This window comes from Bos indicus, chromosome 3, assembly GCF_029378745.1.
Source record: "Bos indicus isolate NIAB-ARS_2022 breed Sahiwal x Tharparkar chromosome 3, NIAB-ARS_B.indTharparkar_mat_pri_1.0, whole genome shotgun sequence".
Taxonomy (NCBI): domain Eukaryota; kingdom Metazoa; phylum Chordata; class Mammalia; order Artiodactyla; family Bovidae; genus Bos; species Bos indicus.
Window position 1 is genome coordinate 100,054,998 of NC_091762.1, and position 10,964 is coordinate 100,065,961.

Consider the following 10,964-nt stretch of genomic DNA (forward strand, 5'->3'; position numbering starts at 1 on the left):
CTCTCACATCCATACATGACTACTGGAAAAACCATAGCCTTGACTAGACGGACCTTTGTTGACAAAGTAATGTCTCTGCTTTTCAATATGCTATCTAGGTTGGTCATAACTTTCCTTCCAAGGAGTAAGCGTCTTTTAATTTCAGGGCTGCAGTCACCATCTGCAGTGATTTTGGAGCCCAAAAAAATAGTCTGACACTGTTTCCACTGTTTCCCCATCTATTTCCCATGAAGTGATGGGACCAGATGACATGATCTTTTCAAAGTTAATTATAATTAAATAAAATTTAAAACTCAGTACCTCAGTCACATTAGCCACATTAGCATATTGGACAATACAGAAGAGAACTTTGTCGTCACTGCACACTGCTGTATTGAACAGTGCTGACCTAGCCTGTCTCCCCAATTGGAACAGGGAACATTTTTGCCTATCCCTTAGGCTACATAGCTTATTAGTGATAACTGTGGAGCCTTATCACAATTTACTGTTTTTATGGGGAAATGTGCCAAGTTCTAACTCTAGACATAGGCTTATGGATGGTTCACAGGACTACAAGTTGGCCTCTATTCCACATGCTTGGAACTTATTACAATGTTTTTGTTTTTAATAATTCTAAGCTTTAACATTGATTAAGTCACTGACATCTAATTCAGACTCCATTTAAGTTTTACCAACTGTCCCAGTAATACCCTTAACAAAAGAATCCAGGTTAGAGTCACATGTTGCATGTGTTGTCTCTCTAGTCTCCTGTGTGAAATGGTTCAGCCATCTTGACTATCACACCCTTGACACAATTAAGGATTATTTTGTACAATGTACTATTTTATAGAATGTTCCTCAATTTACCTGGTTGGATTTATCTTACCTGTATCTTACAGGAATCTGTGATGCTGTGTTCTTCTCATTGCTGCCTGTAAGAGGTCCATTTATCTGTCCCATTATTGGTGATGTCAGCTTTCATCCGTCTGCTAGACTTCTCCAGTGTACTTTCTCTAATAAAATAATTAATATATATCCCCTTCTCACCAAGCTTTCAATTGATTTACTTTATATAATTAGTATGATTCATGGATTTCTGCTTTATTCAGTGTTATAATCCAGTACTTTCATGTTTTTGATGCTCAAGTTGTCCCAGATTTGGCTAGCGGTTTTTATGTACTCTTGATATGTCCCTATCATTCTTTGAGCACTTCCTTCTCTCTGAATCAAATGTTCAGGTTTATCTTATACTTTCCCCACCCCAGGCTTGGAATCACCCATTTCTCCAAGAAGCCCTGGATCCTTTGACTGGATAATAAAGCCCTCTTTATGGGTCAAGGTGAAGAATGTATATATTCCCTACATATACACATTGGCATCTGTATTTACTTACATTGAAATTTGTGTTTATTTAGTTCATACCAATAAGAACACTGCAGGCTTCATTCTGGTTTTTTCCTCTTCTATATTCGTAACTCCATTCTCTGCTAGATCTCATTATCTTTAATATATCTACTTACTGGATCAATTCCCCCTGTATCTATGTACTCAATCTCCCATTGCCAGCACTGCCTGGCCAGATCCTCTTTCCTCACCCTGTTTAGACTCCACTACCCCTCTCCACTCTCCCTTAAAAACAGTATTTTTAAAGAAAAGCAATCTTGTTGGACACTGAGACCAAAAACTGTTTGCTGTTATTTTTTTGGCTGTGCTGCATGGCTTGCAGGATCTTAGTTCCCTGACCAGACACTGAACCTGTGCCCAACTGCAGGGGAAACTCAGAGCCCTAACCACTGGACTGCCAAGGGAATTCCCAAGACACTTTTGAGATTAAAAAAACTTTGATATGAACTGAGTATTTAATGATGTTAAGCAATTAGTGTTACAAATGCCATCAAAGTAAAAATTTTAAAAGTCCTTATTATTGCTAGGTAATGAGTACATGGGAGTTGATTATTATTCTATCTATCCTCATGCTTAAAATTTTTCAATTAAAAAAAAAAGACAGAAGGCAAGACTGCTGATCACTAGACTTTATTAAGATGAAATCACTGATAATTACACAGAAATTACTTGCCTAAGCCAAAATCCTTGAGATTCACATGAACTTAGTTACACAAATAAACATCATGTTCAAAACTGAGGAAATATCCCAATGCCCAGGTGATGAAGGCTGGGGTGAACAAATATGCACACTTATTTCAAGCTGTTAAACAGTTTGTGGGCCACCTAGATGGGGGAAAGAAAAGAATGTCATCAACTGGCATGTTTAATGTCATGAATTACAATGCTTTTCGTAACCTGGAGCAGCACTGCCTCTTCCCTTACCACTCACCTTCTCACACTCTTCTTGAGCCCTAGTGAACTCCCCTCAATTACCGGAATACTATCTTCTTAACTGGGAATCTTTTTCCCACTTTTTCATCTTTTAATTTTCCTTTAAAACCTAACATTACATATTTAGGTTTTAACAAGCTCCTGTCCTTCCTGTCTTTCCCAAAGAAACTTAGGACTCCCAATCACAGTGCTTACTAATTCAACAAATATTTATAAAACATCTACTATGTGCCAGATACCGTTCTAGATGCTGAGTCACTACGGTAAACAAGACAATATCTGTGTCCTATAGAACTTAAGAGAACAATGAGAGAAATATACATATAACTTCTGGTAGTGATAAATGCTGAGGAAAATAAAATGGTGGGGGGAAGGAACAGCAACTTTAAATAGAAGGTTCAGTAAAGGGCATCCTGAAGTTATACCCAGGAGATTTACCAGTTTACTAATCATTCTACTTCTGTCTCCTGTGCTGGCTTATAATTCAGTGAAGGGGACCACGCCCATCTCATTCCCCGATCTTAAGCCAGTTTTGACTCAAAGTATTTAAATAACATTCACCATTTTAATAATTTTAAGCAATTCATTTGTGTAGCCTTAAGTAATTATGGTGTTGGAGAAGACTCTTGAGAGTCCCTTGGACTGCAAGGAGATCCAACCAGTCCATTGTAAAGGAGATCAGTCCTGGGTGTTCATTGGAAGGACTGATACTGAAGCTGAAACTCCAATACTTTGGCCACCTCATGCAAAGAGTTGACTCACTGGAAAAGACCCTGATCCTGGGAGGGATTGGGGGCAGGAGGAGAAGGGGACGACAGAGGATGAGATGACTGGATGGCATTACCGACTCGATGGACATGAGTTTGAGTAAACTCCGGGAGTTGGTGATGGACAAGGAGGCCTGGCGTGCTGCAATTCATGGGGTCGCAGAGAGTCGGACACAACTGAGCGACTGAACTGAAGTAACTCACATTCTACAACCATCAACCTCCAGAACTTTTTCATTTTCCCAAACTAAAACTCTATACCCATTAAATAAAGGCAACTACCATTCAATTTTCTACCTCAATAAATCGGACTACTCTAGGTTCCTCATATAAGTGGAATATTTGTTCGTTTTTGATTGATTTCACTTAGCATGTTTTCAAGGTTCACCTATGCTGTAGTATGTGTCAGTTTCCTTCCATTTTAAGGCTCAATAATATTCCATTGTATGTACATACATTTTGTTTATCCACTCCACCAACAGACATGTTTTTTGAGTAAAGTACTTATTTCTTTTTTTTGCCAAATAATATTCCTTTATGTGGATACATGAAGTTTTATTTATCAGCTGATGGACATTTATATTGTTTCCAACTGTGCCTGTTACGAATAATGCTTCTATGAATATTTGTGTACAAATTTGTGTAGAGATGTTTTCATTTGTCTTGGGTGTACACCTAGGAGAACTGCTGGGTCATATGTTAACTCTAAGTTTAACCTTTTGAAGAACTGCCAGACCTTTCAATAAGGCTATACCAACATACATTCCCATAGGCAGTATATATGAGGTTTCTAGTTTTTCCACATCACCAACACTTATTTCTTAAGATATAAAAAGCAATATATAAGTGTTTTGTATATAAACTTTCCCTCTTTCCACTAAAATCATGGGAAAAAAGCTATATGAATAATTATAAACTAGAGGATGGATAAAATATGAATATACATAAATGGAAAGGAATATAATGCTCCTTCATATTTTATATGTAAATGTGTTGTTATAATTTCATTTTGTTTAAAAATGTTAGTTTATATAAGAAAACATGTTTATCTCTAGATAGTATGACTTCAGTTGGATTTTTGTTCTTATATATATAAAAAAAATTCCAGGCAATTCCTTCGCAGTGGGTCCAATGGTTGTTTAGAATTCCATACAGCACACACAGGATCGATCCTTGGTCAGGAAACCCTACAAAATGTGCAGCACAGCATGGCCAAACAAATTTTCTTTTAACTGTTAGAATGTGTTTATAGGAGCTGTGTACGAATGTGTGTGCATATGCATTTCTGTGTTTGCACTGTATGTTATAGAATTAAAAAACCTAAGTTGGGATTGCTGAAGCATAAATTATGATAGTGGAGGTCATTAACTATTTTGTGGGGAGTTATTTATCGACCCCTTCACCCATTTCTCCCCATATTTTTTTATTATAGCCATCTTGAGGTGTGAAGGGGTATCTCATTGTGATTTTGATTTGCATTTCCCTGAGAACTAATGGTGTTAGGCATCTTTTCATATGCTTATTAGCCACCGGGTCAAATCAAACTTTGCCTACCCTGTACTTTATTAAAATACCTTACTGTTACATATGTAAGGGAGTCAAAAACAAGTTTAAAAAAATTTTTTTTTACCAACTATTATGTACAAGACACACTGGAGGATATATACTGAAGAATAGCCTTTTGTACTTAACATACAGAATCCAGTTTCCCTACTGCTTAGCAGTTTAAACTGGAACATCACATCTCTTTTCTGAGCCTCAGTTTTTTATCTGTAAAATGGGAATAGTTATCTTCAGTGAATCAGAGGATTATGTAAGATTATGTATGTAAAATGCTCAGCACTGTCCTGCCCCTAGGATGGAAAGAAAGGTGGTCATCACCAAGTCTTCCCTGGCCACTGTAAGCTTTCCCCTTCTGGACTTTAAGCTGACTTACACAATGGTCCCTTGCATGCAAGAAATCCAAGAGCTCCTCTGTGCAGTCCTCCTCTGTCTGTGACCTGGAGGATACACGCTCATCACAGAGCTCGAGCCGCTCCCGAGCCTTTACACATTTCTCCAGCTGCTCGCATTGCTCTCTCACTGTTGTTAGGGGATCCTAAGAGAGAAACACACACCCACACAAAAACAAAATGGGGATTTTAGGAGACCCACAAACCACATGCTTTAATACAACCACCAAACCAAGGTGCTGTCTCTGAATTACCGTGCAGAAGGCCACCTGGCAGAGCCACACTGCCGCCAGAAAGAGCAGAATGGGGTCTCCCATTTAATTCTGATGCTAAGTAGAAGGGGAAAGTTTCACATTCCTGCCTTCCAGAGTTGCCAGTATGCACTGAAAGCCTCAGTCCTATCTGAAAAACAAGGTGATAAAGGAAACCTGGCCAAACTTGAAGGACATCTAGAGGAGGCCTGCCTTGTTTATTATCACATCATTTTGGGATATATAATGTCTGTGAATTTTAATTCCCCTCAATAGACAACTGGCCTATGCACCCCAGCTGACCACCTACAAAGGCAATGTTAACATGGAGAAGGATCATTTAAGATTCCTTCTAGAATTCCTTATTAGACCACAAAGAGCACATGGTTGAGTACCAGGCCTTCAAGATGCTACTCTGCTTTCTGATACCATGATTGTAGAAGCCCCAAACCCAGAAAAGTGTCAGCCTCCCAGGCCCACATGCCAGAAAAACTGAACAGGAGTATTAAAGGATTTTTCCATTCCCATTCTCTCCAAGGTGTTGAGTATCCTTAAAATGCTCTTAAGAGTTTCATGAAACTCAAAACTTTCTTTTACTGAGATGGTTCCAAACCTGAGATAGCTCTTACCACTAATTCCTCCTCCTCCTCTTCCTCCTACAAAATAAGAACAAAAATAATGTCAGCAGCAATTTTATGACATATATATTCACAATCATAGTGATGTTGTAATTACTGAGCATAGACGGTATTAATCATGTTTTAAATTTTTCTATATTTTATGGTGTTTTGACACTTTAGGGGCCTTGTTAATCCTGGAGACAGCCCCTCCCAGGGCTGCCTAATTTCTAGAGTTGGCAAACAACTTGCCAGGGGGCACAAATTTCAAAGAAACCAATCCAAAACCCTTCTTACCATCTACCTTTATCTAACTTTCCTACACTAAACCAATTATTGCCCCTGTACTAATCACATCAGGGCTAAGTACCAAACAAAAAGGGACCAGCCCAAAGTCAACAGCCTATTAAATTATCCAGTCTTAAACTTGCCAGTATGTCCAGGCTGGATATTGTCACCCTGCTTATTTAACTTATATTCAGAGTACACCATGCGAAATGCCAGGCTGGATGAAGCACAAGCTGGAATCAAGACTACCAGGATTAATATCAATAATCTCAGATATGCAGATAACATCACCCTTATGGCAGAAAGTGAAGAGGAACTAAAAAGCCTCTTGATGAAGGTGAAAGAGGAGAGTGAGAAAGCTGGCTTAAAACTCAACATTCAAAAATGGAAGATCATGGCATCCAGTCCCATCACTTCATGGCAAATAGATGGGGAAACAATGCAACCAGTGACAGATTTTATTTTCCTGGGCTCCAAAATCACTGAACATGGTGACAGCAGCCATGAAATTAAAAGACGCTTGGTCTTTGGCAGAAAAGCTATGACAAACCCAGATAGCGCATTTAAAAGCAGAGACCTTACTTTGCCGACTTAAGTCCATATAGTCAAAGCTATAGTTTTTCCAATAGTCATGTATGGATGTGAGAGTCAGACCATAAAGAAGGCTGAGAGCCAAAGAATTGTTGCTTTTGAACTGTGGTGTTGGAGAAACTCTTTAGAGTCCCTTGGACTGCAAGGAAATGGACTACAAGAAGATCAAACCAGTCAATCCTAAAGGAAATCAAGCCTGAATATTCATTGGAAGGTCCGTTGTTGAAGCTGACGTTCCAATACTTTGCGCATCTGATGGGAAGAAGAGACCCATTGGAAAAGACCCTGATACTGGCAAAGATCGAAGGCAGGAGAAGGGGACAACAGAGGACAAGATGGCATCACCAACTCAATGGACATGAGTTTGAACAAGCTCAGGAAGACAGTGAAGAACAAGGAAGCCTGGCATGCTGCAGTCCATGGGGTTGTAAAGAGTCAGACACAACTGAGTGACCGAACGACAACAAAACTTGCCAGAACATGGCTATCCTGCCTCACCTAGTCCTTCTTCTGCTCCTGATAGGGCCTTGGCACCTCCCCATGTGGCCCTGGTGGTATGGCCTGCCCTCTTCTCTTGGGAACTATAGTCAGTCAGCTCAGTCGCTATATATATAGTCAGAAACTATAGTAATAAACTTCATTCAAAAACAGTTGTCTTATCTTGATTATGCTTTGAAGAAGGGTAATCGATATCATACTAGACAGGGTCACTGATATAAACAACTTTACAGGTTATACAATTTAAATAATTTTAAAATAAATTATAAAGTAGTTTAAATTAAAAAAAGTTGTCTCCATGCTTGTAACCTTATCTTACCTGATTAAAACAAGTCCTGAGTATGTTTAAACAAGGACACACAATCTCATGTTCATTAGCAACAAACTTAAGTGTGTACAACACTCTAAAAGTTTATGCACTTTATATCTGTAATGATTTGACTAATTACAATAGACCCTTAAGGGGCTCCCAGTTTAGTAATAACAAGCACTAATCAAACATTTTCTGATATAGATTCAAGCTGTCACAGTAAAATTGCCGTATCAATTTTAATGTATAGATTTTGCAAATACCATACTATATGTAATACCTAACCGTATCTATAATATCTGTCATATATTTATGCTCATTAAATGTTTTAATTATGGGGGGGAAAAAAAAAGATTCAGGGACTTCCCTGGTGGTCCAGTGGTTAAGAATACATCTTGCAATGCAGGGGATCCAGGTTCAACCCCTGATTGAGGAAATAAGATCCCACGTGGCTCAACCTGCGTGCTCTGGAACCCACATGCAATGAATATCCCAGCAACTAAGACCCAGTGCAACCAAATTAATCAGTCATTCAAGTTGTCAACTGTTCATATGGGATCAACGTGTGTGTGTGCGTGTTTGTGTGTGTGTGTGTGTTAGCTGCTTAGTTGTGTCCAACTCTTTGCGATCCCATGGACTATAGCCTGCCTGGCTCCTCTGTCCAGGGAATTCTCCAGCCAAGAATAGTGGAGTGGGTTGCCATTTCCTTTTCCAGGGGATCTTCCTGACCCAGGGATCGAACCTGGGTCACTTGCATTGCAGGCAGATTCTTTACTATCTGAGCTACAGGAAAGTCCCCAACTTAAATATATTTTCTTCTAAATTCTGAGACATACCAGTAGTGCCAGAAATAGCTAAATTTAATCCTTTCATTCCCAAACCAAATTAGGTAGAAAGCTAACATTTTTTCCTATGTTCTGAATTTGAATTGGGTATATGAAAATAGCCAAACCTAAATTCTCCTTTAGCCAGAATTAAAGATAATTTCAGTCACTGCTTTTGGCTTGCTGAACTTTCAAGACTCTAAGTACACTGTCAATATAAGTGCACCAAAGCTCTACACAACTCCACTCACAAGCTTAAAAAACATCAGGCCCTACCTATTACTTGCTGCTACTGCTAAGTCGCTTCAGTCGTGTCCGACTCTGTGCGACCCCATAGACGGCAGCCCACCAAGCTCCCCCGTCCCTGGGATTCTCCAGGCAAGAACACTGGAGTTCTTTGCCATTTCCTTCTCCAATGCATGAAAATGAAAAGTGAAATTGAAGTTGCTCAGTTGTGTCCGACTCTAGGTGACCCCATGGACTGCAGCCTACCAGGCTCCTCCATCCATGGGATTTTCCAGGCAAGAGTACTGGAGTGGGGTGCCATTGCCTTCTCCGACCTATTACTTCAACCTCAGTTTCTTTTCTTCCAAGGGGTGTGGGGAAACAAATCTCTTTGGGAGAAAAAGCAGAGTCTTAAAACTGTGGCACAGTAGAGCCTGATCAGTAACTCAACCTGTCAAAAGTAAAGCATCTACCCGCCAGTGCACGTACATGTCCACGTTTGCAGGAAGGGAAGGAAAAGGTGATATAGAGAGGAAAAAAAAAACTAGTTCAACAATCCCTCACTGTGTTTTCAAAACTCCATACAATCTGCCCCATTGTATGATCTTCAAGGAAGGGACCAAAGCTTATGAAAACTGGAGTGAGGGACAGGGCAGGTTCCACTGTAATCCAGGCTATTTATTCTCAAATTAACAAAGGTGTCTTCTAAATGTGAAGTTATTACTTAGAATGTACAATTCTAGTTTTCCATTAAACAAGATTTCTTAACCTTGCTCTTAGGAAAACAAAATTCATCCTGAAAACAGTTATTCAAAAAAACTGAAATCCCATTCTGCCTGAGTTAGAAACCAGAAATTAGTATCCTAGAAGCAAGACCTTTATATCCTTTCCCTATTAGCAGTGTTACTACACTGATTATTTTATTGATCATTTTGATAATTTTGTGTCAAAAGTATCATGGCATATTTTGAGAAAACAAATCCAAATACAAATCTGAATATGGACTATTTCAGGTAAACTTCATATCAATGATAAAAACCAAGGTCATACTAAATAAAAAGATTCAATCTCCAAGATGTACAGGTTCTTCATAACAAACCTCAGATTTCTTCATTTTAAAACAGACTACTTGTTTACTTTCTGTTTTCTCATCTACTGCTGTGATGAGCCCTACTGAACTTTCTGGTATACTTCCAGTTGAACATCCTGAGACTGGCTCCATTTCTTTCTTGTCCTTCTTCTGAAAATAAGACTAGAAAAAATTATGGGATTAACTAGTTCCCAATTATTCTTAACCCATAAGCCCAGAACAACTGCAGGTAAGTGACCAGAGAACGAAAGATAGGAAATGTGATGGGAAACAAAAACTAGCTGGCTTCTGTAAAACCATGTAACACTGTGGCTAAGCCTCCTCTGGAACCATGCTGCCTGAGTTCAATTCCTGTCTCCATGATTTATTAGCTGTGTGTCCTCAGATTAGGCATTTAACCTCTCTATGCTTGTTTCCTCATCTGTAAAATGGCAATACTATGACTACCTAATACCTCACAGGACTATTGTGTGGCTTAAATGAATTAGTACATATAAAGCACTTGGAATCGAAAGCAGCCAATAAATGATTATTATTAAATTGGCATTCTAAGTCTGGAAAGGAGCTCCCTCTCTCATCACAGAATTATACCGCACATCCCCACACTGTCCCCAAAGACACTTTTCCCTTTCCTCCACCCAAGGAAAACTAAATCACGTTTTCACAGAAACTAGCCTAAGGCCTGATGCCCGGAATCTCCACAGAAGATATACCAGGATCCCTGACCCTAGCTGAGGCAGCTTGCTCCCCAAATTAGTCAAACTAGAGGCTCTGAACAGCTAATTGACTAAAAACATAAGCAGGCCTCATTTTTACAAAAATTTAGTCCACAAAGCATTTTCCCTCTCGTTAAACCTTAATCACATTCACAGACTGGGAAAGCCGAAGCCCAGAGAAAGCCTAGTCACCTACTTGACCAAGGTCACCCGACGAACTCTGGGGAAGAGTATGGGGAACCAGCTCTCCCGACCCTGCAAACTCTAGTGGGAAAGGGGGGCCCAGAGGGTCCCGTGCTTTGGGTCAGGTCCTGAGCCTCAGGGCTGTGAAAAGAGGTCGAGCCGCCCGAGATTCTTACCTCCTTGGGATCTCCGGATCCGGTCAGCATCCTTTGCTCGTCCTCTAGCCCCATGTCCGGAGGCGGCTCTGGACTCAACACAAGCAGCAACAGCGGCACCTATTCCACTTCAGGATCAAAAAGGACTTGTAAGGGTCACTCAGCGGATATCCGGCGATCT

At 39.8% G+C, this 10,964-nt stretch overlaps 1 protein-coding gene across 2 annotated transcripts; it reads right to left on the reverse strand.

Moving 5' to 3' along the window:
• Positions 1-1,997: 1,997 nt before the first annotated feature.
• Positions 1,998-10,959, reverse strand: UQCRH (ubiquinol-cytochrome c reductase hinge protein). Of its 2 annotated transcripts, XM_019957546.2 has the most exons (5): positions 10,805-10,932; positions 5,916-5,942; positions 5,290-5,437; positions 5,020-5,181; positions 1,998-2,208 (listed from the first exon to the last, which is right to left on the reverse strand). In XM_019957546.2, exons 3-5 carry the CDS (start codon positions 5,350-5,352, stop codon positions 2,176-2,178), a joined length of 258 nt encoding a protein of 85 aa, XP_019813105.1. In that variant the 5' UTR covers positions 5,353-5,437; positions 5,916-5,942; positions 10,805-10,932; the 3' UTR covers positions 1,998-2,175. The 2 variants fall into 2 exon arrangements, with proteins under 2 accessions (XP_019813105.1, XP_019813104.1); XM_019957545.2 differs by lacking the exon at positions 5,290-5,437 and having other exon boundaries at positions 10,805-10,959.
• Positions 10,960-10,964: the final 5 nt, after the last annotated feature.